Source organism: Myiozetetes cayanensis, unplaced genomic scaffold (assembly GCF_022539395.1).
Source record: "Myiozetetes cayanensis isolate MyiCay16 unplaced genomic scaffold, myiCay2020 scf1, whole genome shotgun sequence".
Classification (NCBI taxonomy): Eukaryota; Metazoa; Chordata; class Aves; order Passeriformes; family Tyrannidae; genus Myiozetetes; species Myiozetetes cayanensis.
In genome coordinates this window covers 117,932,829-117,960,266 of record NW_026086604.1, presented here as the reverse complement: position 1 = coordinate 117,960,266, position 27,438 = coordinate 117,932,829, and the positions used below count along the sequence as shown (strand labels likewise).

At 40.3% G+C, this 27,438-nt stretch overlaps 2 protein-coding genes across 14 annotated transcripts in view; one reads left to right on the top strand and one right to left on the bottom strand.

Moving 5' to 3' along the window:
* HNRNPA2B1 (heterogeneous nuclear ribonucleoprotein A2/B1) overlaps positions 1–16,445 on the bottom strand; it is a 24,054-nt gene extending 7,609 nt beyond the window's left edge. Inside the window, exons 1-12 of one of the 8 annotated variants that reach the window (XR_007630128.1) lie at positions 16,186–16,383; positions 11,154–11,264; positions 10,097–10,243; positions 8,561–8,771; positions 8,127–8,228; positions 7,948–8,037; positions 7,452–7,514; positions 6,865–6,984; positions 6,479–6,601; positions 5,424–5,506; positions 3,978–4,108; positions 178–3,131 (exon numbers count right to left, since the gene is read on the bottom strand). Coding sequence is in view for 5 of the 8 variants with exons in the window: in XM_050325973.1 (XP_050181930.1) it covers positions 5,445–5,506; positions 6,479–6,601; positions 6,865–6,984; positions 7,452–7,514; positions 7,948–8,037; positions 8,127–8,228; positions 8,561–8,771; positions 10,097–10,243; positions 11,154–11,264; positions 16,186–16,215 (1,059 nt within the window). In the remaining 3 variants the exon portion in view is untranslated. Of the gene's footprint in view, positions 1–177; positions 4,109–4,786; positions 5,273–5,423; positions 5,507–6,478; positions 6,602–6,864; positions 6,985–7,451; positions 7,515–7,947; positions 8,038–8,126; positions 8,229–8,560; positions 8,772–10,096; positions 10,244–11,153; positions 11,265–14,784; positions 15,159–16,185 lie in introns of those variants that run through there. The other 7 variants (XR_007630131.1, XR_007630129.1, XM_050325973.1 and 4 more) reach the window with 7 other exon arrangements.
* CBX3 (chromobox 3) lies at positions 16,426–27,438 on the top strand. 6 transcript variants are annotated; one of them, XM_050326038.1, is made up of 6 exons: positions 16,437–16,576; positions 18,088–18,138; positions 22,009–22,151; positions 23,726–23,891; positions 25,187–25,281; positions 26,794–27,438. In XM_050326038.1, exons 2-6 carry the CDS (start codon positions 18,115–18,117, stop codon positions 26,918–26,920), a joined length of 555 nt encoding a protein of 184 aa, XP_050181995.1. In that variant the 5' UTR covers positions 16,437–16,576; positions 18,088–18,114; the 3' UTR covers positions 26,921–27,438. The 6 variants fall into 6 exon arrangements, with proteins under 6 accessions (XP_050182015.1, XP_050181995.1, XP_050181988.1 ...); XM_050326031.1 differs by lacking the exon at positions 18,088–18,138 and adding an exon at positions 20,008–20,157 and having other exon boundaries at positions 16,465–16,576; XM_050326066.1 differs by lacking the exon at positions 16,437–16,576 and adding an exon at positions 21,415–21,556 and having other exon boundaries at positions 17,041–20,168.

Here is a 27,438-nt window from a genome sequence, read left to right as displayed (position 1 = left end):
AAATTTCAATGAAGAAATACGAGACAAAGCAGTTTCATATCAATTTGTCAATCTTTGTCCCAAAATATACACACAGCATTTGTATCTCTTATGGGAGTCAGAAGTACAGTATTAACAAGAATCTTGAGGAGAGTTAGCAGAGGCCTATAAATGAGGCAACAGGACACTCAACACCAGTTTGTAGTGAAAAACTATTTATTAAATAAACCAAATAAAAATGGCACGTGTAACCAGTCTTATCACTGCAGTGTACCTCGTAAAAGTGCTGCAACTTGGCACCTGTGCTAGAACTCCATTAAGTGCATCAGCCACTCATTTTTTCACACATGAATGTCCCAACGTGAACCAAGAGCAAGCAGACCAAATAAGGACGGAAAGGGGGGCACTGGTAACAGCAATTGTCTAGGACTTTCCCCCAGTCACACCTTTTCATACAATGAAGCAACATGGGAGGTCACACATAGCTTGTACCTACATGGTCCCCAAATATGTTCACAGCACTGTCAGGCAAGTCACACAGCTATTTATACACCAGTAATTTTACTGCTGATAAACAAGGTCTTGCTCCATTAACTGGAATAACTCCTGACAACACTGAAACTTCTGCTGCAATGCAAATCAACAGTGGCTGCAAAGCAAGAACACGACTGTTAAGAGGGACAACTTCTGGAAAAATGGATTTGTGTTACCTGGGCAAACCCTTCCATGTAACACTCCTATATACATCCCTAGTACACTGAATGGTATGGCTGAATAAACGAGGACGGGGCATCGACCTTAGGAGGAAAAAAACCAACAGCACTACTATGGGGTTTCACTCACATCACACACCCCGCTTTGAAAACAAACACTACAGCTACAGGGAATGCACTGTTCCAGTATGTTCCCAGCAAATCATCCTGCACCACGGATGCAGTCAAGCTGCCAAAACACATTCAGCACACAACTCCTTGAAAATTCCTCTCTGTTTCTGGGGCTTGGTTTTCCTTCCCCAGAAGCAGTATGATTTCATCCATAAAGTATCATGTACGTTCATCATAAACCTAAAACACAGTTGTCTTCCCCACACATAACAGAGTTCAAGTCCTATTCATTTTACAATATTAAAAGCAATTGTTTGCATTTTCCTAAATGGTTTTAAGCACCTGCAGCATAACAGAAATCAATAAAATCCAGTTTTCATTGTAAATAACACCATCCCAAAGGCCAGACCCCTAGTATTGACCTTCTCACCATCACTTTATACACGAATCACCCACTGTATTTTTTGGCTCCCATACCAGTTACCAACAAGTTGTTTTTCATTCCTCCCTAAGTCTGGTGCAGAAAGTGTTTGCTGTGGGAAAACTGGGCCTAGTACTGACAACCTCATCCTTATTTGTTAGTACAATATATGTTTTTATACATAATGTTACACTTACTTTAAAAAAAAAGGCTGTAGTGACATAAACCCAACTTGACAGAAATTAAGAAATACACATTGTCTACAAATTGATAATCAGGAATTGACCACACACACTGCTGGTTTTATTTGAAATTGCTGACTTCCAGCATCAGGCTGACTCCAAAGGGTGATTTCTCTCACCAAATTCACTGGTGAACACTGCAACTGTCACTTGTTTTAACTTTTGAAGAACATACCAAGAGAAAAGTTATGAAAAGTTTAACAGTTAAGACATCAGGAAACTTAAAACATCAGGTTTTCAAGACTTTAAATATCTGCTAACTTCATTTTTGCATAGTGTTGTCCCCTATACACTCCCTTCCCCCACTGCCAGCAGATCAAAATTAAAACATCCTCATTATGGAAAATATAAGACATTTAATTCAAGTAAATTTTAAACCTTGTTGCAAAACTACTGAAAGACTATCAGAAATAGAGAATTAATTACTGCCCTTCAAAGTGGTTTGCGTTTTTTTAAATGTTGTATGAATGTGGACTTGGCAACTGTAAAGAAAAAACCTCCATCAACTATATCTAAGTTACAGGAAAGAAGGCAAATTCCTTATGATCTGGTCAACTCATTCTGTTGGAAAGAAGAAAGTAAAGAAGATTTTATCTTCATTTCCTGCTTCCGTTGCAGCCCACCGGTTACCTATGCAAGTATTTTAAAAGTTCAATTTAAGAAACAGAAAAAAGTTGCATGTGAATCCTTAAACAGTATTATAAAGAAGGTTAAAGACACGATGATTCTGCCATAGCTAGGCATATAAATTTCAAGTTTAGAATGAACCATGTATGAAGGTAACTGGTTAAAACAGTATAAACTGAAGAGACCTTCCCTCAAATACCATTCCCAACTGAAGTTTTCTCAAGCTCAGACTTAGTGTTTGATTTAGCAGGGTTTTCATTTTGTTTGGGGTTTTTTTGAATTTTTTTCCACCCCAGATGCAGCTATCAATACATTTCTGGCACAGCAACAACTCTACATTCCATTCAGTCTTCCTCTCTTCACCCTAAAAACTCTTTACAGGTGAAAAGGATATTGTCCTATCGCAATTTGACAAACTGACAAACACAGCCGAAAAGATCTATTTTTAAGCACTTGTGTCCAACAGCAAAGAGATCAGCGTTTTTAAGTTGCAGCACTGTTTCTCTCAAGAGAGAACAGATGCCTATGGTCAGAGAAACAAGTTCTGTAAAGACACTTATCAAACTGATTCTGTTTTAAATTCTCCTCAAAATGGAATGTTTCAAATCATGAAAGGGTCTAAAAGCTGCACATAAACATTATTTAATGTTAGATACACACTAAGTTTTTATTAAGCATTACACTAGAACTACTTTGGTATAAAAAATACTTTATTTTAAAGCTATGAAAGTTATAAATATATGTAGTTAAACTTTCTACTCACAGAATGTTTGCTATTTTAACATTAGTGATTTGTTTCTCCTAACGAATCTGAATTTTATTCGAAAGGTTTACAAGACATTTTTACTATAATTTAAAAAACCCAGCATTACAGGGAGCTGTACTAATTGTGATGTTTTATCAGTATTCATTTAACCTCTAGATTTTTAATGAAGGCAGCAAAAACAACTATTTTCTGATGATACAGAATTTCTTATTTCTTGAAGCGTTTCTGTGGTTGACCACTTCTTCATTAGTTACCTGCAGCATGGCACCTTCCTGCCAAAGAAAAAAAAAGTGTATCTGAAGATGTTTATCACATATGTCTAAACCAAATTACCAATAGGGGAACTTCAGCCATTTTTTTTTTTTTTTTAAAAAAAGGTATAAGCAGTTCACTGGTGTGTCTAACCCAAAAGGAACAGGACATTTGTTAGCTGAGTCCATGTTCTTCAGTGGGTAGCCTTATTTAAAGGCAACGGAACTTTGAAAGTAGGGCATTTTTTGGTTGCCTTTTTTGATAGGCTTCGTTGATTTTTATTTTAAAACCAAATCTAGTAGAGTATGCCACCCTTACTCTGAATAACTCATTCATTACTTAATGAATTTTCATTAATTTGAGGTGCAAACATTCAATGCAGTAAGAGTAAGGCTGACTGAATTTGGCACTAAGGTTTGTTAGCTGCAAGAACTATAAAAAATGGTGGAAACCTCAACATTCTAGCCAATTTCCAATTTACATAAACACATTGTACACTAAAGAAATACCACCTGCAGTTTCATTTGAAGTTTTGTTTTCACTTCCCCTCCTAAAGAACTGCTTATGCAGTTGTTAAAAGAATGGACGACACATTCCTTCACAGAGGCAGATGTATTCTGTGGTGCAATTTTTTTTCCTTACACGTAAACAGTCTACAGTTACTTGGGAACCTTCAGGATGAAACGTGTTATATAAAATAGATTACAGCAGACAAGACACATAACAACACAGTTCATTTTCAACAGCACAGAACTACCTTCATTGCATTACCTTGCAACCATCATAATGCATAGACTCCCAAGAAAAAAGAAAATGTTGCAGGATGCAAAAATAAAGTTGTATGATTTAATTAACTTGTGACCTACCATTTTAACTACCAACACCAGGGATGGAACCCTTGCAAAGCTTTACTAATGGACACTTGCAGGTCTCATTTGTTCAACTGTAGCAGTGTACAGTGGCAGCAGTCTATGCTTGTCCAGGGTTCATATCATAGCTAGATTCCAGTAGGAAAAAAATATGTTAAGTAGCTGAAATTAACAGAAATTTGTTTGTAAAAAATTTAATACAAGAAAACAGGATTCACAAATTTCTTTTCAATTTGTAATTGTTAACTCAATTAATTGCTATGTTAAACTACATAACGATAATCACTATACTGAAAGAATACTGTCAGACAATATTAAATTTGGTTTTGATACATTAAGAAAGGAAAAGTAAATAAGATCTTACCTAAAGAAGTTTAACTGAAGCTTAGAACTATTTTGCTCTACACCCTCAGCCTTCGTTGGCATCCTTATTAATCAACTACCGTAGTTAAAGCTTTGCAGAAATACAGCGCAGCTTTTTAAGACTGGCTGACCTTAGTGACGTTTTCAAGAGTTCTCTTGTACTAGACCTGTGTCCCTGGAAGAGTACCTTGCTGGGGTTATTTCCTTCCCTTGCCATTGAAGAAGCAGCATCTAAAAAATCTAAAAAGGTGTTTCTCCTTGCAGAGATACCCCTTAAGTTACCTAGATATTTTACACCTGATCATTTACAGACAACATACTTTTTCTGATCAGCATTTAATTTACACGTACAACAATAGCTTTATATTATTTGTGGGACCTTATACTACCCACTCCTTGCCTTATTTTACAGTATTAAAAAAAAAATCTAAAATTACACAATATTTCCTTTAGAATTATTTTATTAAAATCATAAATGTACAACAGCTTCTTAACTCTACACACGCACTTAAATTTTTAAAAGGAAAACGTTATGTCTTATTACACCATGATCCTGGCTAAAAGCTTTTCAAAACTTTGAGAAAAATCTTAAAAAAGGTTTCACATGTCACCTGAAACTTACAAATTTAACATTATCAAAGGAATGCTTCTACACTTACAAAGACCACTAGAAAGAAACAACAATTAAAAAGCTAAGAAACTGTCTCAAAGGCATTTTTACAATCCTTCCTCCACGGTAAGGTAATGTTATTAAATAATCCAAATCCATTCACAAAATGGCTCTCTGCATCTGCTCTGGTGTCTTCTGCCATACCACTGCATATTTATGCATGACTGAGATAAGTGTTTCCTTAACATTGTTATTTCGATAACCTGAAGCTGTTCTGTTACCTCTGGGCTCTCATCCTCTCCTATTTATACAGTGAAGCCTGTTTCAACAGAAGTAAAGAGTAAAAAAATAGGTTATGAAATTATTCATCTAACCATTTTTTAAAGGAAAGACAATATCCTAAAAAGCTTTAAACTCCTGCAGCTACTCTCAAGAATCACTGCATTTTTAACACTTATAAACATACTTACCCATGGCATGCTTGAAGAAACTCAGTAACGGCTCCTCCCTCCATATCCACCACTTCCTCCACTGCCCCCTGGACCATAGTTTCCTGCAATTGCAGAACAAGACAGAGAGTTCCATCAGTATGGAATGCTTTTGACATAAGCAATCAATCAAAGCTTGACTGAATGAACATTAACATCTACTTTACTTCCAGAAACAGCATATACAACAAAGACTTTAACTTTCACTGTCTTACACTAACTAACCTCCAAAGACTTCCCCAGGAAGGAACTACAGCCTGAAATCTTAGAAGATTCAACAGTGTTATATGTAATTTGACACAGTCCTCTCTTGAGCCTGTGAGGGCTGACTCTGTTTTCATGCTAAACCTTACAAGGAAGGGCCTTCCTTATGTTTCAGTTCCATTTCACAAGCTTTACATGACATATTAAACAACATTTAGGCAACAAAAACCAGAAGTGTCAGGAAAAAAATGACACAAGAAGAGGAAAGAAAAAAGAAATCCCAACAAGTCTGGTAGTGATTAACTACACTTTCTACAAAGTGTAACAACTAAAATCTTTGCAGATTGGAAAATGCAAAACGTTGTAGATCAAGTTTGTATATTTTATCCCTGAGACAAGCTTTGCAGTTTTAAGATGGGAAATGGTAGCCAACTTGCATAAAGAACATGGGCGCTTGCAGTCCATATACTGCAAAAGTTACCCAATTTCTACGCGTCAATCTTGGAATTATACAGAACTGCCTGGGTTGGAAGGGATCTTTCATCTTGTTCCAAGCCCTTTGTCACAGGCAGGGGTATCTTTCACTAGACCAGGTTGCTCAAAGCCCCATCCAACCTTGCTCTGAACACTGCCAGGGATGGGCCAAGCATAACTTCTCTGGGTAGCCTGTTCCAGTGCCCCACCACCCTCACAGTAAAAGTTATTTTCCTAAAATCTAATCCCAGTATACCCTCTCTTTAGTTCAAAACATGTTCTATCTTCCCTTCTACTTCTCCAAAGGACTAAAAGCCCATCCACTCTGGCTACAAGGAAAGTCAGGACATAAATAATACCTCCACCATATGGTCCCCCCATGTTTCTACTGCCACCAAAATTTCCACTCTTCATCGGACCATAATTTGAAGGTTGTTGGTTGTAGTTTCCAAAGTCATTATAGTTTCCACTTCCATAATTGCCTGCATTATCAATACAAAAGAAATACCTAGATGAGCTAAAACGTATACAACACTAAGTTACCTCATTATTAGAATTTTTAATAAAGTAAGAAATTACACATGTATTCCAGCAGGGCATGCAACAGTGTTTTCATTCTATGTCATACTACTTGGAAAACAACAGTTTCCTTGCGTAACATTTATAAATACCCCTCCCCCCTAATTTCAAACGATTTGAACTAATTTAAACTTAAATGTTTGGATGTTTCAAGCCTAAACATTACCTCCTCCATAGTTGTCATAACCACCTCCATAGCCCCCACCCTGGTTGCCATATCCAGGTCCTCCTCCACCATATCCTCCTCTTCCTCCTCCGTAACCAGGACTGCCACCGAAGTTGCCACCTGTGATAACACAATCCTTTAAAATAAACTTTTCAGTCTAAGAGACACTAATTATACAGAAACAAAGGATAGTCTTGCATTTGGAAGTCTACAGGGGGGTAAAAATGCAGTTTTGGAAAGAAATTTCTATGAACAGTACTTTTAAAGGCACATACCAACTACCACTATAACCAGATCATGATCAAACCCCACAAGACAGACTGCCTAAAAGCCTCACTGATAGGTGTAATTAAAACCTTTGTTTGTCAGGAAATTTAAGGCACACTCTACAGAAAAGGACATGGTTGTCCATGAAATAAGCATGTAATTTGCCATATAAAAAAGTTTAACATGAGCCAACAACCATGTATGCTTCTTAAAGCCAACAAAATGGCTTAGGCAATTAATATGTATTTTATACAAACTTTAAGTAAATATAAAGTGTTTCTGAATGAGAGAAAAACAAATCATCACAGTAGTAAACTAACCTCCAGGTCCTCCGCCATATCCATTATACCCATCACCAAATCCACGGCCACTTCCATATCCATCTATTGGGAGAAAAGAACCCCAAATATTTGAATCTACCTGTACCAAACTAGTTAAATTCTCAAACCCCTAAGACCTTAAGAACCTCATCTCAGAAATTAAGGACATGTACACTTGACTTCAATACACATACACCCAATCAATGCTCAGTTAATTTCTCCTTTTCTTGTGTTTGTACAATATCCAGTTTTAAAAGGTCAGGCGACTGCTGCATAGAATCAGACAAGTCTCTGAATTCCTTAACAAACAAGATGATTAAGTTTAGTTTACTTCTGGCTTTTAAAGAAGCTTACCCAAAACTTCATTTGCAAATTATTTTTCCCAAAAAATGTCTAACTGCTACAACTGCATTGTATTAAACAGCACAGAAAAGTTACCCAGAACCAGAAAGACAGTATTAGTAAGGTAAAAAAAAAATAAATGCTACAAACATGCCTGTCTTACCGGCTCCCCCTCTGAAATTGCTGCCAGGTCCTGGACCAAAGTTGCCACCACCTCCACGAGCATCACCAAAACCGAAGTTCCCTGTAATAGTTTAACATTTGTAAGGAGTGAGGTCATGGAAAGTGAAGATAAAAATCAACCACAAACCACTAACCATTACTTGTACATACCTCCTCTCCCACTCCTAGAATTCTGAACCTCCTGCATTTCCTGTCTAGAGAGAGCTTTCCTTACTTCTGCGTTATGGCCATTGATGGTGTGGTACTTCTGCACTGTAACCATATCAAGTAAGATACTATCAGCACATAAGTACTGATCTGGCAGCTACTAAGAGCATCAAACTTCCAATCCATACACACTCTGAATCATTTCCAAGAACACAAAACACCATACAATTTTGAAACAAAGACAGCAGTACTTATTTGAAATGTTCCCACACAATTCACCAAAACCACGATGTAGCACATATACATACATAACTTACACCATATAATAACATATATCATAACATAACCATTATCTCTTTAAGTTTAGCTTTACACAATTAACAAGACTGCAAGGATTAATACTACTAAATGAAAGAGCAAAAATGAAGCTTACTTACATACAATTTTATCCACAGGATCATGGTCATCAAATGTAACAAATCCAAACCCCCTCTTTTTACCAGACTGTCTATCAGTAATGATTTCAATAGTGTCAATTTTCCCATATTCTTCAAAGTAGTCACGAAGGTGGTGCTCTTCAGTGTCCTCTTTAATACCACCAACGAATAGTTTTTTCACAGTAACATGAGCACCAGGTTTTCCAGATTCCTGTTAAAAGAACTCTTTAAATTATCATAAAGAAAAACAATTTTACAAATCACTGCTTTGCCAGAATTGCAGGAATAGAATACTGATAAACTAGGATTTTTTAAGCACTGAGGTACAGCTCTCTTACTAAATGTCCCTGGCAACCTTGTTTGGGAAGCAACACAGAGTCACTTGGAGGTTTTTCCTCCCCCTTTAAAAAAGCCTTAAAAACACTGAAAAATATACAGATCAACTATTTGGAAGTATTTAATAACTTAAGCTAGAGCATGATTTTTGTAACTAAAACAAAGATTAGCTTCCTCTGCCCAATTCCCCAACAGCAGTGAACCGTTTCCAATCACATAAATATCCTTCAACCTCTGCAAATTAACAACTGTGCATTTTAACCATTACTTAAAATACGAAGGCAACTCTAAATACTCATGAGTTATTTCTGCACTTAAAGCATGATAACCAGGCTGTTGCACTAAGAATGACTTATTCCTAAAGCTTAGCAGTAGCTTTTTATGTATAAGCTCTATGCACATACGCTGCTGTAATTACCTTTTTCCAAATGCTAACCAACCTTGCATTCTGCAGGGAATGGAAAGAAAACTGGAACAGCTAACAGGGGTACCAGTGATTACAAATTCCATTTCCCCATACCCTCGGGAGAGCTCATTTAATTCCACTTCATTAGTCCAAATATGCTAAACACCTGAGTCCAACGTGGTAAACAGAACTTGCCTTATAATCCACACTTGCTCCCCAAGTATCTCTGTGCCACCATAACCTGGCTTACAGGTTCACTGCATTCCCGTGAACACATCTGATTTGTGCCCTGAATTTGAAAATCAAGTATGCCTGGGGCTAAAACCAGCACAGTCCAAAGATGATTCTGTACATTACCACCAGAAACAAAGTTTCCCTACTACATTTTCTATTTTTAGTCACTGACTATATACCTTTTAGAAATATCCCAAAAGGATCTTGGAATAATCAAAAAGGACTGACAGGACTTTATTAATTTGAGGTTTAGTAAGAGTTCCATAATTACAGGTACTCAATATGTTTTTGCTAACACTATCTTCAGACTGAGATGAATCCCTTGTAGACATGACTAGTGCAACCAGAGTACCTTCACAATTCACTGTAATTACAGACATTTATGTAATTGCATCAATTAACAGACCATAAGTGTGGGAAATAATGCCCCAACTATAGCCTTTCAGTTAGAGCATTTAAACCACAACAATTTCAGACAAGAAAAAAGCCTAAGAGTCGGTCAAAACCAAAAATCTTTTTTTCAAATCAGGTAAAGTATCTGCTTTCGAAGCCATACTTACCTCTCTAGCCACAGCTCTCTTAGGCTCAACCACCCTTCCATCAATTGTGTGAGGTCTTGCAGCCATAGCTGCATCAACTTCAGCCATGGAAGAGAATGTTACAAAACCAAACCCCCTTGATCTTTTGCTTGCAGGATCCCTCATTACCTAAAACCAATAAACACATTTAAACCTTTTATACCTGTCTCGCATTAAGCTTTACACTAACAGTATTTGGAGAAAGTGTGTAAACCTAATTTAGATTTTCATTATTTAATTTCGAAATACAGTGATAATAAAGTAGCAGGCTCTGCTGATTTAATACATCACAGAAATTCAAATGACTGTTGCCCTCCAAAACTCCACCTGTTAACTCAGAAATGCTGCTAGATCAGTGAAGTACTTCTATATTTATGTTTGTTTTCTAAAAACAAAAACACAACAAAACACATAATTTTTTTAAGCTTTCTGAAGACCACAAACTTTACATCTGTGTTATGAAATAAGTATTTAATACTCTCAAAACAAATTTTGTGGAAGAACTTCTGCAAGAGCCACTGTCCCTGGTGGTATTTGGAAGACATACAGACTGGTGCTTATGGACATGGTTTAGTGGTGGACTTGGCAGTGCTGGGTTAACAGTAGATGATGTTAAGCGTTTCTTCCAACCTAAATGCCTCTATGAAAACATCACAGAGAAAGACATCAACCTCTTCCAGCTTTATCACGGCTGCTTACTATAAATAATACCAGCTTTCTGCCAAATGCTACCAAACACACAGATGTAATTGTGCTCTGTGTGAGCACTTCAGCCAATGACACCAGTGTTAAACTGCTGGAATCAGTGGTTAGATAGCCTGGGAGGACTTTACAGGAAACAGATTGTAAATGTTCACTAACTCTATCAGAGTTTGCAAGGGAAAAATCTATGCATTGCTTCCACAGACTGATCTATGTATAAACCAAACTAGACATTTAAGAAAATCTAATATTCCATATTCTCATTAAGCTATCCAGAAAACAAACTCCCTGTTTAAAATTCCTAAACCATTGTTATGTATTAGTATGCCAAACTTACCACACAGTCTGTAAGCTTTCCCCATTGCTCATAGTAACTCCTCAAGCTTTCCTCTGTGGTTTCAAAGCTTAAGCCACCAATAAACAGTTTGCGGAACTGCTCCTTTTCCCTCTGCCACAGAAAAGAAAATTACATTAATATAATTAAAAACACCTCCCTTTCATCAACAAATTAGACACTAAAATTTTCATAAGCGTCAAAAACTTTCAGTCAAGTCTTATTTCCAAAATCAAGATTGACTCTTCTAAATGCTCTACCCCATTAAAGAAAATAAGCAGTTTATGCAATTTTACAGGTCCACTTTTACCATACAGATTTTATTAATGTGCTTATTCCTGTCTCTCCCTTCAAATACCAAAAACAAGGGAGCACACTCAAAAGACTTCCAGAACATTCCTCTCAAAGACTTCTACGAGATGCTTTTTAAAGAAAAGGAACATAAAAACAAACCTGGAAGTTCTCACTACAGAAAACAACATTGTTCACACTCTCCAATTCTATTCCAGCTGACATTTATTTTTAAAAAACCATTCCAGCTCAAATTCCTGTACATGAACACTACTATGCTATTTACCCAAGGCAGTAAAGGGAAAAATTAGTACAACTAAAGATGTTCTATAATAGGTCAATAATTGATATTTTCTCCACAATTATTAAAATAAATGAGTCAGAGCATTTGTAAAATTGATCTGGGATCTTGCACCACCAGAATTAGCAGCAAACCTCTATGCCTCAACAGCAACAGTATCAAAACAACTCCCTTTAAAACAGAAATGGGAATAATACACAATTGTATGCAGTAACATAAATCGTGTTTCCAATTAGACTTTATTACCTTAGAGAGAAATCACCAATGCATTTGTTCAGCAAAAATCTCTGCTGCAATGACAAGGACATCACAAAAAAAACTCCGAAAAACCCAACACAAAAGGACCAGTAATACTGTATTACATTTATTCTTTCGTATGTAGTGGTATACCAAAGCAGGAAGGACAACCTTCCAACATCTATCAGTTCAAAACACTTTTATAGTAGCTTTTTACCCCAAGCACACATTGTAATTGGCATTTTCTACACACAGCAGTATCACTATCTCATACCTTTTACAATTTCATGTCAAGCAATTTAAAAATGCACTAAAAAGTTGTCCCCTTTTCATAGAATTTTTGATTTCTGAATGTTGTTTTAAAGATAACTGTCTTGCTAAGGACAAGAGAATTCAAATGTAATGATTTTAGCTTTATACTGACAAGTAACTTTAAGACTCAAGAAAATCTGCCTGGGTGTTTTGGTTTCCTTTAGGGGGTAGTTGTTTTTTTAAAAACCGAAACAAGGCACAGATAGTTGTAACTGGAAAACACAACATGGCCAACTATGTAATGGACATTAAGGTAACTGGATAAGAGGAAACTAGAGAACAATGAGACTTAAAAACAAGCTAAATACTTCAGCACATGTATGCTTTTAGAAGTATTAAGCCAACCTGCATGTAGACCAACATGTTTTCTAAGGTTGTCCAAGCCAGGCCTGGATCTAGGAATTTGAGAATCGTCAGTTTAAATGTCTCTTGCAAACACTTGGAATCTGCTGTTGGATCTAATCTTTTTTCTTCTAGGAACACAGACAAAGCTAATACTGATGGCCCCCTTGTAGAGGCAGGCAAAATGACACACAAGAGTTTAAAAGAAGCAAATCCATGTTTTATATCGTGTCATTTCCTTTCACTTTATCTTATAAAAGGAATAAAAGAAAGAATGCTGCATACCAAATCTGGGTTAAAAAACCCCATATGCTGCATATTATACTACCATTTTTTTAATCTGAGTAAGCTAGCAAAAAAACTTTTTAAGCAATAATACTGCCAAAAATCCTCCCTTGAAATTACTTCAGTTCTGCTGCCTAAAAACTAGGGATCACAGGGTTGCCGTTTCATAGGTCCATAAAAGACATTTTTCCCTATGTAATCAATTGTCGTGCATTTAATAATACACATTATTATAAAAATATGAAAATCAAGCACGTTTAGTAGGCAGCTAGGCTTTTTCCAGTAAGTGTTAGATTCACATTTGAAAACAGTTATAAACATGTAAATTAAATGCAAGGAAAGAATGGAACCTATCAGCTGTAACAATGACAGAATATACCACACATTACTAACAAACAGCATAGTAACACATTTTACAGACATATTATCATACCCCTACCCAGAACAACATCTAAGCACCATGTGTTAGGACGCACCAATAACAAAATTTATTACCAGTACTTTAATGAAAATGACTGTGCAAAACCAGCATAAACATGCTGCTCCACTAACACACACACAAGCTCTGAGTGTGGAGAATCTATTCGTTTAAAGTGCTGTCAGTTTCAAGCAGCTCTGGTTAACTTAACATTAACCTCCCAGCAGGGTCCAGAGAGCTCTAACTGTATAAAGCTTATGCTGAAGGTGTAAAACGTACAGTGATTATCATCACTCCCGTCCCTCTTAAAATCCTGAGGGAAATCCTCATTTGGTAAAACCACACCGACACTCCACGCCTATCAAGGCCCACAAAATAAAAACTGGAGGAAACACCTCCTTGAAGATTTCCACAGTACACCACTGTGGCAGGAACGGAGTGCGAGAGAAAATCTTAGCAACCCCTGTAGAATCTTCATTCGCGTGTATTTTAAGCTGTCCGTCACAGGCTTCAAGAAACACTTGAAAGGACTAGAAAACGCACAGCCCTTAGAAGAAAATCAATCACCGGAGCAAGGAAACGTGATATAGCGATAACGTGCGCCCAGACAATCCACGCTAACCGCAGAATAACTAACTACGGTAACAAAATTGTTTGACGGAGTCAAGCGAGAGGGGAACCCCAAACTCCGGAGCTCCGCAATTCCTCCGGCGCGGCTCCCCGCCTGAGGCGGGCGGGACGTGGCGGCCGTGCCGGCTCCGCCATGTGGTGGCAGCGGGAACACCGCGGCCCCGAGCCGGGCGGGGAAAATGGCGCCCGGGAGCAGCCGCCGCTTCCAGGGACAGGGCTGCAAAGCGCTTCCAACGTGCACCTACACACCCGGCACCAGGAAGACCTCTCCGGCGCTCCTTCCCGCCCCCGAGGATACCGGACGACTACAGCCGCCCCCTCCGCCTCGCCCGCTCTCCCGGAGCGATCCCCACAGCCCCTGGCAGCCGCGATCCTCGGCCAGGCCGCCATTTTACCCCTCCCCCTCGGCACCGCCATTACCCGCTGCACCGCCCCGGCCGCTCCGCACCTCGCGAGGCCACAGTAGCCCCCGGCCGGCCCGCCCACCGACCGAGCCCCGGAGTCCCGCGTCCCCCTCAGGGGCAGCGCGGCTGAAGGCCACGACCAGCGCTTAAGAATGCGCTGTGCACCACGGCGGTCACCGCAGCTTCCGCCGCCTCACCCGGCTGCGCATCAGCCCCAGCCGCCGCTTCCAGAACCTTCCTCCGCGCACCCAGCGCCCGGCCCGCAGTGCGACCCGGCGGCGGCACCAAACACCCGCGCGGACAAAGGCTCAACCCTGCTCTTAATGCCCAGCCCCGGAAAAATTCACTTCTCCCGCAAAAGCAAATGCGCCTCCCTCCTTAAAAGCAAGCGCCGAATCCTTCCTTCCTACGTACCATGTTCTTCATGGTTTACGTATTCCTGCTCGAGAGTACCGTACAACCGGTCGGTAATGGCTGCCTGAACTGTTACGTAATTTGAAATTCAGCTCCGCGTAGAGCTAGCGCCCTCCTTCTCCAGCCCGGGCTCGCTTCCGATGTTATGGATTAATTAATTAAAAAAAATTAAAAAGCTAGAATCTGGAGCTTAAACGTCTCCAAAGGGGCAGCAGTTCTGTATAACGCCCCTACGTGTTTTTATCGCGTAATGAAAAGTCATCGACTCCGTTAGTAATGGCCGTCTCCGGAATGAGCCGAAGAAGCCGTCGTCGTAGAGCTTATGCGCTTCGACAGCCGCCGGAAAGAGCCGAACGGGGAACGGAAACCCCTTCGGCTCACTTCGGCTATTTCCGGAATCTGCCGAAGCAAAAACGAATGGCGCTCGGCAACTTCCGGACAGAGAGACGCAGCCAGTTATCGACTGCCCTGGCCCGCTCGGCAATTTCCGACAACGGAAAGGCTCGCAAGAGCTGCCCGAGCGGAGCCGAAGCGGCCCCGAGCCGCTGGCACCGTGTCACGGCTGGGTTTTGGTGTTTTTTTTTAATTTTATATTTCCGGAAATTGCCGAGTGGACCCGAAGGCTCAAACCCGGCGTTATAATTAGCCGGGGGCGGCCCCATATTGCCCCTCCATACGCGTTGTACTGGCAGGGAGCGGGCGAGCGCACCGTACCCCCGAAACATCGCCCTGGCCCCTGCCCCTTCCCCTCCGCCCGGGCAGGAGGAAGTGCGAGCTGCACAGATTGTGGCACCGGCGCCGACACATCGCGGGGCTCCGGCGGAGAGAGGCGGACTTCGCCGCAGCCCGCGCCGCTCAACCCCGCACCGCCGGCATCGGGTACACCGCCTGCTCCGGCGCTCTGCTCTCGTCCCCTCCTTCATCTCATCCCATCCCCTCCCTCCCTCTCTCTCTGGCGGCCCCGCACCCACCACGACAGAGGGTGAGTGCTGCCGCCCCGCGCGCGAGGGAAATGGCGCTGGAGCGGCTCCTTTCTTCCCGCCCCCTCTGCTCCCCCTCCCCCTCAGCTCCACCGCGGATCCACCCGCGGCTCCCCGCCCGCAGAGAAGCCTCCCCAGCTGGGTCCCCGAGCCTTTTTTCTACTCAAAGAGTTTTGGAGCCCCTACAGCCCCACTGCTTTCCGAGCCCGCTTCCCTACCCCCGCCCCTCGCTTAGGGCCGGGCCTCCTCACCGCAACGCGGGAAATGGCCGCGCTCTACACGGGCCTCTCCAGATTAGCGAGGATCTCGCTCCGCGGCGGGCGCGGCTCCAGCCCGGCCCGGCCCGGTGCGGCGCGGACTACCAGCGGCGGCCATCATGGCGGCCGGGGTCCGCAGGCCCGCTCTGCTCCCCCCACCTCACCCAGTCGCTTTCCCTGTCGCCGCGAGGCATCTTCCTTCTTTTGGACGCCTGGCGCGGTCCTGCGCTCGCCCCGCGTTGGAGAGACGTCTTGGCCCCCCTCCTGTGCCGGCGGCGACGACGGTCGGAGGTTGTAGCGGCTCGCGCGTAGGCGGTGGCGGCGTCGTGCGCTCTGCCCCGTCACAGCCGCCGGCGCGCAGTGCTCGCCCAGCCCAGCCCAGCCCAGCCCCGCCAGCCGCCGCCGCGCTGCTCCCCGCCCTCCCTCCTTCCCTCCCTGCCCCCACCCGCTGCCTCAGCCCCCCGCGGATGTCGCTGTTGCTGCCGCCGCCGCTCAGTGCGCGCAGGGCGGGAGCGAGGAGGAGACGGGAGACCCAAGCGGCTGGGCACCATTGAAGTCTGTATCCTTCTCTCTCTCTCTCTCTCTCTCCCCCTATTTTCTCTCGCTGCAGCCGCCTCCTTCCACCCCACCCGCTCCCGAGTCCTCTTCCCTGATTCCTCTTCCCTCTACGGCTTGCTGCGGGCCGTCGCGGGGAGATGCGGAGCGCAGCCCACCCCCTTCCCCCCCCACCCCCGCTTCCTTGGCAGTGGGGGGTGGCGGGCGGAGCGGGCCTGCCGGGGGGTCGCGGCCCCGGCACCCGCACGGCGAGGGAGAGAGAGAAGGAGGGAGGAAGGGAGGGAGGCCCCCGGAGCCGCGGGCGCTGCCGCCGCGGGGAAGGAGGGCAGCGCCGGGGGCGGGGGCAGCGACACCAGCGCGGCAGACAAAGCCGGCCCGCGGCCGTCCCTGCCGGGCCCGGGAGAAACGTGGCGGGGCGGGGGCAAGGGGACAGCGTGGAAGGGGTCCCAGGGGCGGGAGCGGGAGCGGCCCGGTGTCCCCTCTCACGGCCCCGTTTCCTCGCCCGGGGCGGCCCCGCCGGCCTCATGTTCGCCCGCCACAGGCCCGAGGTGCAGCCGCCCCCAGCAGGCCTCCGCAGGGCTGCCTGTTTTCTGACGGAGGATTTGTTACTGGTTTTGTTAGGGCTTTTTCCCCTTTCTCCTGCCTTTCAAGAGCGGGGACACAAGGCAAGACTCTTCGCGCTGGGCCCCTGGCCCCTGCTCTTCTCCCACCTTGCCTACCCCACCGCCTGTGTTGCTGCCAAAATCCACCTCCCCTGTCAAGGGAGGATTGGGCGGGATTACTTAGTTCGGGAGGTATTCTGGCCTTGAAGGACTTTTCTGTTTTGCCTTGCCCAGGCAAATTAGCTCGCAGCGGGTGGGGACAATACATGCCTAAGGATCTGGTCGGTATGAGAAATGACATGGAAAAGGGGATGAATGCGTTCAACATAAATTGCATAGTTTAAATATGTATTGTGTATGGCTTAGCTGAGTTAATATTGCTCTAGGACCTGAACTCTTGAAAACGTGAGAATTAGAAGGCAACGTTATAGTTGCATTAAGATAAATACTTGCTGTTTATAAGGATTTGCTACCATGTAAGAGTAATGGGTGATTCATTACACCACAGATATGTAGCTGTTCCCCACCAGATTCGCAGTTAATATACCTTAGGTATATCTCCAACTGCTGGAATCTGAACTCCTGTTCTGTTGGGTTTAAGGAAATAAGCATCCCTGATGGTCCTCCCCCTTTTCCCTAGAAACATCTCTAAGCCCTTGAAGGCCTTGGGAAAAATCTTTTTTAACCCTATCTACCACCTTGTCAGTATAATTTGTCCTGGTAGTGTAATGGTGCGTTACTGCGTTATGCCAGACAAAGTAGTAACCTACTTCTTGTTCTGGATTTAATCTGTATAAGAAATGTTATATGCAGCGAATACATGGGGGTTGGAACAAGGACCATGTTTGTCTTGGGATGCCTTTCTTTGAGTTATGCAAACTTCCTTTTAATTGTCATGCATTTTTCTAGTAAAAGCTCTGCAAGTCTGCAATAAAAATGGCCTCCAATAAAACTACGTTGGTAAGTTCATGCACACCTAAAGTATATAAGGATTTAATCAACATATTTTTCTTCAAACCTATAACTTGGCATCTCCATTTAAAAGATACATCCACATCTCCCCTCCCCAGCATTATTCTGACCAAAATTTCAGATCCAGAAAGTAAGGCTACTAGAAAGGACGTTGGCTTTAACAAATATGCCACTTCTAAAGAGACTTGTTGGGAAAAAAGTATGAAAGGATTCTGTACTATTTCATTTGTCCTACAGTAGAAATAATAAGGATTTTTTTTGGTTCCTTTCAGCACACCATGTAATTCATCATACATGTAAAAAATAAAATTGGAATCATGTACTGATTTAATTTCTCCCAGTGTATTTGGAGAAAACTAATTGCCTGAGAAAAGACAGTCTTTACAGATGAAAAGTAACATTATTGAGAAATTATGTGGCATAGTTAAGATGCCTTTTGAAATGATTTTTAACAAATAACAGTTTCTTTGAATTTCATAGGAGCAGAGATTATCAGATGTCAACCCTTCCTGGACCATTTTAATGATGCATTCATGGATCTCAAGTCCTGTAAAGCTTTGCTTGACATTAAAATATGGACTTCTAAGGGCAGTTGGTTGCTGGTTACCATTCAACTAATAATGATACATAGTTTTGTGAAAAACAACTGAAAAAGTATAGTGTGAGATACGTCTGAGTTTGAGGTGGGGAAGTAAGCAAAAAACATACATGCACAATTTAAAGTTTGGATAGCAGAACAACTGGTTTATAACATGCTCAAAATTTAATTGTTTTATTTTTAAAATATTAAAGAACTTTAAATTTAAATTTAATTTTTAAATTTCAATAAATTTAAGAACATTAAATTTAAATTTAATGTTCTTAAATTTATTGAAATGATTACTAGTTCACTTAGCTCAAGATGTATTAAATACTAGTATTAACCCCTTGCTTAGAGGTGCAATGGGGTGCTTTCTCTATGTTGTATGATAACCTATTTTAAAAGATTTCACCAAGGTGAATGTATCAGCTTTCTGTTTATTATTGATTGACCACTTATCCCTAATTTGAGGAAGAGAAGGAGTTAGCCAGCCTGGGGAGAGGGTGCCTCAGAGAGAGGAAACATTTTTTGAATGCAGAATTTTTAATCTTTTGATGTTGTTAAGAATTTGCTGCACAAGTCAAGAAAATCAGTTATGGTTCCCATGGGAACCATAACTAATTCTGCTTCGTTATGTATTTGCATGCAAAACCTAAATGTATTAGGGGATAGGGTAGCCCTAGAGCTGTAATTCTGATTTTTTTTTTACCTTTTGTATGTTAAAACCCTACACCACAGTGTCACATCAGTGTTTTAACCTTGCCCCTAAAAGAAAGAGTGGTTGTCCATAGCTCTGCATCTGTCACAAGTGACTTCTGAATGCAGAAAGGGAAACAAGCCATAGACAAGCCTTCAGTGTCAAATGCCCAAGTTACAGCTTATAACATGCAACCCTAGAGACGGGAAATTCAGGGGCCTAGTGGACGTTTAGTACCCTTTAACTTCAGTCAGTATCACATTCGCTCGTGGGCTGAGATTTGCATGGGCATGTATAATCTCAGAATGTACAGCTTTTTTAACATGTTCAGTATTTCTGCAGGCTCTGCAATCAAGTATTATTTTAATAGGTTCAAGAGTTTGGAGAGCAGTGCTGATGCATGAGACCCAATTAAATCTTTAATATTTAAAAGAAAAGCAGCATAGTCTTGATTTTGTTATTTCTTACTGGACTTCAAGAAAAAAATACAGACCCCCATGACATTAATTTTCTTCTGTGGAAGAGACTTAAGATACTTAAGTCTTAGAAAGTAAAAAAAAAAATTGTTGCTTTGATACAGAAATCCAAAACATTGATCTTTAAGTGACAAGAATTAGTGAAGCCGAAAAGAGTACCAGAAAACAATCTTCCATTGAATCAAAGAATTTTAGTCCAACGGAGAATACAGATGGAGATGTTCCCCACTTGTAGCCTGCTTGCCTCATCACCAGTAATTATAATGTTATTACTATGGTATAGTGAGTCTGTCTTTTACTGTGTTGTTGTTTTTCCCTCTGCTTCTTTTGTTTCTTTTCCTCATCTCTACCCCTTTCTCTTTTTCACATTTCCATTTCTTGAAAGAAGCTGCCTTCATAGAAGCATTGGACGTCTTCATGTTTTATTTCCCTTCAGTTTCAGTCTTGCATTCTTTTTCCTGTGGAGGCAAAAAAAAAAAAAGCCAGTGTGCTTAAGTTGACACTTTTCAGACATGAATGCTGTGGTCAAAATACACCTGGGAAATGCAGGCAGTTAAACTAATTGGAAATGCATACTCTGTTCTAGATAATCTCTCTTCTATGCTTCCAAATCAAAACAATTGCCGTGTGAGGTATAATCTTTACAGAAACTTGCTGTTTGAATGAGAAACTAGAAACTTTTCCTCCTCTTTGTTTGCACCTTCAATTTATGGGCTGCTAAACCAGAGTAAAGCTATTTTGGGAAGAGAGGGAGGGAGGGAAAAATTAATTATTAAAAATAAGGGGTACAAAGACAGGGCTTTGGCAAGAGAATCATCTTCAAATCTTCAGTTTACAAAAACGAGACAGTTTTTTTGTGTCTAACATACTTTTTTTTTACCTTTCACCACATCAAGATAAAATTCTACAAAGCCTAAAAAAAAAAGAAAATTTCAAAATTGCAATATTCTCAAACTAACCCACATTAATTATAGAGAGGAATAGAGACAGACCATCAAGCAAATAAAGATGCTTTGTGATTTTTGCTTGTCTGATTTCTATTGTATAGAAAGTGCTTTAGTGAGGAATTAGTTTTGTCCTCTTTGATTTAGGGTGCTGCATGACTGTATGTTTTAAAAGCTTGAAAGTTTATGGCTGCAGCTTTAACCATTTCCTTATAAGGTACAGTCCAAAATGGCAAGCAGAATGATTTTGGTCTGCCAGTCTTCCTGAAATGTGACACAACATGATAGGCTTGTTCCAACCTTTTTGAGAGTACAAACAAGGAAATTCTGAAATGTGTCCTTCTACTATGATTTGATTGTGCCTTATTAAACTGGGAATGCCTTGAGGATGATGTGGATGTAATATTTAAGAACTTAATATTATTTGAAGTATCAAATGTAAACTTGAAAAAAGTTTTTTAGGTTAGCAACATTTCATTTATGTGTTAAGTGCTGTACATAAAGGTCTTAAGTTTATGCACCTTTATGACACATCTTTGTAACAAATTACATAGGTGCATGGCTAAGAACGGGAAGAAACTGCAGTAATGGAACGCTCCTAGCATGTGTCCTGTTCAATAGTTACGGGTTATTGTTGAGTATTTTGCTTATTGTAGCATTGTACCATAAACTCCGCTGCCATCGGTTTCTCCTTGTTTTTTTGGAACAGGTAGTAACCACTTTTTTTTGAGTACCATCCCTTTTCTATTTTATGCATTTTCACAGTTCCCTTATTTCTTTTCTTTATTTCTGCCTTGCCCTCTGCCTTTTCATAGGCATAGAGTTCAATTTTAGAAGCTTCATAATTTTTTGAGCATGTAGCACTGAGAATTATATTTATAAAGGGGAGTATAGTCACTGAGTATGTGGACAAAAATTTTAATCTTTTTAAAAACTGGTGTTGGGTGTCTCATTAAGCAGCTGAAAAAAAAAAACCAAAACATTAACATGTCTTGCTCAGGTTACCTGACCACATGCACTAACGTAAAAGGAGTCTGAGCTTCTGGCTTTAGTGTTAAGCACATGATTCGTTGCTGTTTACTAAGCCAAGTTGGATTTGGCCAGTGAAGTAACCGTATAAAGCAAAAGAATTAACAATGTCATTCTGAATTTCTTTTGTAGCACAAAATGGGAAAGAAACAGAATGGCAAAGGTAAAAAAGTTGAAGAGGCAGAGTCTGAAGAATTTGTTGTGGAGAAGGTCCTGGATAGGCGTGTTCAAAATGGAAAGGTGGAATACTTCTTGAAGTGGAAAGGATTTACAGAGTAAGGCATTACCTTTTTTTTTTTTTCCTTTTTCTGATAGAATGATAAACACAAACCATTTATTTGAAATAACTGTACAGAGAGGAGATTGCGTGATGGGGATCCACTTTAAGGAACCTTGAGGGAAGGACATCCATAAATGCATATTCAGGTGGGACAGTCAAGTCTGAAAATAAAATAGAAGATAATGTAGCTCAGTGTTTCTGTTACCTAAAATAGTCGAGGACTTTAACCAAGTCCTTAGTGATTGTTCTTTTACCACTGTTTTCTGTGAGTATCTCTCAAGGTAAGCTAGAATGACAGTTGTTATATATGTAGTGGAATGAATGTTACTTCTGAGTAAGAAATTATGCAGGATTTAAACTGTAGGCAGCTCTGAAGCAATGAATTCAAAGGAGATAGTTTGCTTATTATTAATTTTTCTGAACTGCTCACAAATTAACTAAATTTGCCTAAGGAATTCTGTGGCATGGTTGCCTTCATTAGGCATACCCAAAAGGAATCTTTTGAGTGTCTTTCCCAGGACTTACATATGTACACGAGAACTTTACAGTGAACTTATAAAGTTGATTGTATAAGAAGAAATGCAGTTGTGCCTCTTCTCTCCTGCCAGTGACACTGCATGGCAGCTTGCTTTACTAGCTGAGAAAAGGCGATGCACCCAACATTTAAGCATAAGTGGTTACGTATGCAGTGACATTGATTGTTGTTGCATACCTCTCGAAATGATTGCATTGCAACATTGTGCTCTTTGCCACCTGAAATGTGTGTAGTGATGAATATATAAATGCAAAACACATGTTTGGTAATTGAGGGTCTGATTTTAACTTGTTATAGTAATGGAAAATAATTTATTAAAAGTTGGTATCCTGCTTGTGCAGTAGCACTGTGGCAGTATTTGTGCATGAGTGCTTCTGGTGAGGTGCTTAGTTGTTGCAGTTGAAAATTCATGGACTTGTTAAACTTTTAGTTAACAAAATGCACGCTCACTGAATCATATACAGTGCCAAGCTCTGCCCACCTTTGTTTCCTCCTGTAGTCAACAGAAGGAGGGAGACAGTTCTAGGTGTAGTTGTGCTCAGTTCTCAGAGACGACTTCAGAGAGTGTTCCTGATATCTGGAAACTTATACTTAGTTATTTGTAACAAGTGTTGTGTACGCCTTGTTTCCCATGAGTGCGTCTCAGTGCTTGTATCATACGGTTTTGTTTGCGTGGACAGTCTTTAGAGGAACCACGTAAGCAAGTCAGTGTAAATGGGCAGATAGGTTTTCAAAGAGTGGGAATTGCTTGTTTTAACTCTCATGATCCCACTGAGAACATAGGAGTTAATAGAGCTGCTTATTGTGCTGTCTTTTATTTAAGAACATTGTTTTTCAACACTATTTGAGCATACTTCTTTTAGTCATCAATTGCAGTACATGAAGGCTACTAAAGATGGCACAATAAACATCCTTAGGGTTAGATAAACATCCTTAGGGTTTAAGAAACCTACCTTATATAATGAGACAAAATTCACTTTATTAAATTAGGGGAGCCATGCAGCTAGTTTTACATAAATGTGTGTATGTTTCAGTGCTGACAACACATGGGAACCTGAAGAGAACTTAGATTGTCCAGAGCTAATTGAAGCTTTTCTGAACTCTCAGAAAGCTGGTAAAGAAAAAACAGACGGTGCCAAAAGAAAATCTTTGTCAGATAGCGAATCTGATGATAGTAAATCAAAGAAAAAGCGTGATTCTGTAAGTATATGTTCATGTGCTAAGCTTATTTTTCCCTACCCCTGTGTCCCCAAAAAAATCTTTGTGACTTTGAGAACGAGACTGAACACTGATTTAAAAGTGTAAAAACTGCAGAGTATCTGGAACTGTGGTTTGAAAAGGGTATACATCATTGTGGTTAATGAGACTGTCCAAATAGTAGGTAAAAGATGATTGAGTGACATGATGATTAAAAGTTCTTGCATTTTCCCATGATGCTTACTGAATAATTGAAAATAAATCTGGTTAAGAGTTATTAATGGTTTCAAGTGATCAGTATGTATTAGAGCAAAAGGTCCAAGATGTTTGGCTTGCATATTTAGCCTATGATTTTGAATAGGTGAGTCGCAAGATGTGAAGACCAGTCAGTTACTTAGATCAGGACCAGACATGATGGTGGAGAGGGAGTAGAAAGGGTGACTGCAGAAAGCCTACCTTTTCTGAAAATGTGGGTTTTTTTCTGCAGAACAAATGAGCGAACGACATTAACACATTTAGCTGCTAAGTACAAAATAATGCACATGTAGTAAGGTGTTCAGTAGTTCACATTTTTGTCTGTAAACTTTTCAGACCAGCAGTTTGAAACTGCTGGTATTGACAGCTATTGTCATGTATAAAGACAGCTCTTAGACATGTGGTTACTGACAAAAGGATTGGAAGGTATCAGAAGGAATAGTTGATGAATAGTACAAAAAGTACTTTCTGTATGGAGTCAGTTATGTGGCTTCATCTGGTACAGGAGTGGCCACTGTCTCTATAAGGGTATTGTGAACGCCTGAAGGAGATAATACAGGAAATAGTTGTGATATTTCTTGTCACCAGTGTGTTCTCAGCCAAGAAGAGTGAGGTGTTCCCCAGGAGTTTCACTGTTTGCTTAAGCCAACCTAAGCCTGTTGTTTTGCTGAAAAGGATGCAGTTTTCCAACTTCCAGGCGTGCGTTTTTGCTTTGCTGCTTTTGTTACTTTTACTGACCATGTTTGTTTCTCTGCTATGATGATTTTAGAACACTTGTTTCATCTACTATGTTTTCAGAAGTAAATGCTGGCAACATGAATGTAAAATTCTTCATTATTACGACCCTAAATGACTTACTTGGCCTGAAGATCGGTCATGAAAAAATCAATGTCCTATTCAGACAATAATATGTAATTATAGATTTGATGCTTTTTTAAGACTGTATTTTTTGTTTTGATACACATGTGTATGTACAAAAATTTATGCATCTAGCACGAAAATTTATGCATCTTAAACTAGATAACTATATTCTAACTTAATAGGTTGATAAACCAAGAGGGTTTGCAAGGGGTCTTGATCCTGAGCGGATAATTGGGGCTACGGATAGCAGTGGAGAGCTTATGTTCCTCATGAAATGGTAAGTCTTAAATCCACAGTTCTTATCCATGTTACGAGAGGGCAGCAGTTGCACTTAGGCTCATAAGACAACTTCATTCCAGGAGTAAGAGAGAGAAGCTTGTGGTCTCCTAATTAGTCTTGTATTCTTAGAAAAGGAAGTCTTCTATACTCAGTTAGTACTTAATCCCTCTTCCTTAAAACCCCAAAATATCTTTCATTTCAGTTAGTTTAGTTTTACAGAAGTAGAAATTTGAAAGCTAATTTCTCATAAAATAAGGGAAAATTGGCATTTGTATGGAAAAAATGGGTCTTGGCAATGTTCTTGCTGAGAGGATGGCAGGCAGGAATACAGCTTTTCATGTTTCAGTAAGCAGAAACCAGCTGCTTCATAGCCAACCATGTAAGCAACCATAGTGCCAGCTATTCTGCATGCAGCAAACTGGAACTGGAGTCAAGTAGTGGAGGAAAGGGAGGTGGAGATGAAGAATAAACAATATGGAGAGGCTTGTCATTATGGGGAAAGTGGTGTGGGGAGTTTGTGTCGTTGGGAGGGTAGGTGACATAGTGTTGATAGAAGGATTTCTTGAGCAGATGGGATACAATTAGTACTTTCCAGCAGTTGAGAAATCAAGAGATTGAATTGACATCTGCTAGGGGTCAGATTTCTTTAAGTGCTGGGATAAGAAGGATAGCTTTCCACAGCCTTTGAGAAGGACATGATTTTCTCAATGGAGTCAAACTGAGTGGTCTCCAGAGACATGATTTGTCATGTGATGTGCCCAGACTGGTGCAAATTAGTGCTTTAGAAGATTGTCTTCATTCTGATTTTCCAAATTCCCTATAAATTTTATGTGAAACTTAGAAGAGTTGCAAAACAAAGATCATGAGTGTTTGAATTTCTATAGTGATAATTGGCAAAATCAGACACAGAAGACAAAAGAATCTTTTTTTTTTTTTGTTTAGTTCCATTGCAGTTGATGAGTTTTTCATAACTGGTCATAGGTAACATGCATAGATACGAGTATGTACGCAAAAAGCTAACTTGTAAAGTCAGCATACACTTTAAAATGGAATCTGAAGCATGTCAGACTGGAAAGTTTGTTTTGTTACCCCAACACAGCATCAAGAATAGCAATGTGAATGCAGGAAGTTACTTGCATAAACAGTAAATATAATTTGGATGTAAGTACCATGTAAGTCTCGCTTTAAAGTTTTGATTAGTCTTTAAAAGACAAAATTAACCATGTTTTACTTATTTCATTATATACTGCAGTATGTAACCATATAACTGGTTCCCTTTGAAAAGTGTTTTCATTTCAAACAGAAAAAATACGGGAAGGGAAGGAAGATGGAGCTATGAAACCTTGTTATTACTTATTAGCATGGAAATTCTTGCTAGCTGTATTGAAAGGTATACTGGAAACCGATTTCTAGCTGATATTCTTTTAAAACTTAAGACTTACCAAGAACTGCTAAATATTTTGAAATAATGATTATGCTTTTTTTTAAATCCCACTCTCTTCTACATCAGGAAAGACTCTGATGAGGCAGATCTGGTGCTGGCCAAAGAAGCTAACGTGAAGTGTCCTCAGATCGTAATTGCTTTTTATGAAGAACGACTAACTTGGCATTCATGCCCAGAGGATGAAGCACAATAATTGTTTGCATTGCTTTTTTTATATATAAGAATATTAAAACCTGAAGTTCGATTTATTAGCAATGTGAGAAGCATACATTCTAACAAGTTTCGAATTTGATATTTTTTTGAAGTAGTATGTTTTGCATCAACAGCAAGTAAATAAAAGCTTTCTGCAACTTGTTTCATTTATCACAAGAGAGCATTTGATACTACTACTTCCTCCATATTAGGTAAAAGCTTTTATAAAACATGGGTGAACTTCCATAGTTACTACAGGATCATAATGAATGTCTAAACAAACTCACAGATGTTTTGTAGTCTTCTATACTATTGATGTGCATGTATATTCTTTACCCAGACCTAGACCTTTAAACCTGTAGGGTCATTCTTTTTAGTATTTGGGATCGCTTGGTCTTCAGAAGACTAGGTGAAAACTAACTTTGTAGTAATTTGAATGTTATCAGACTGTATATTGTTTACTTTATTGTAAATACTGGTGAACAGTGGTCAATAAAATAGTTTTATATTCTTCCTTTA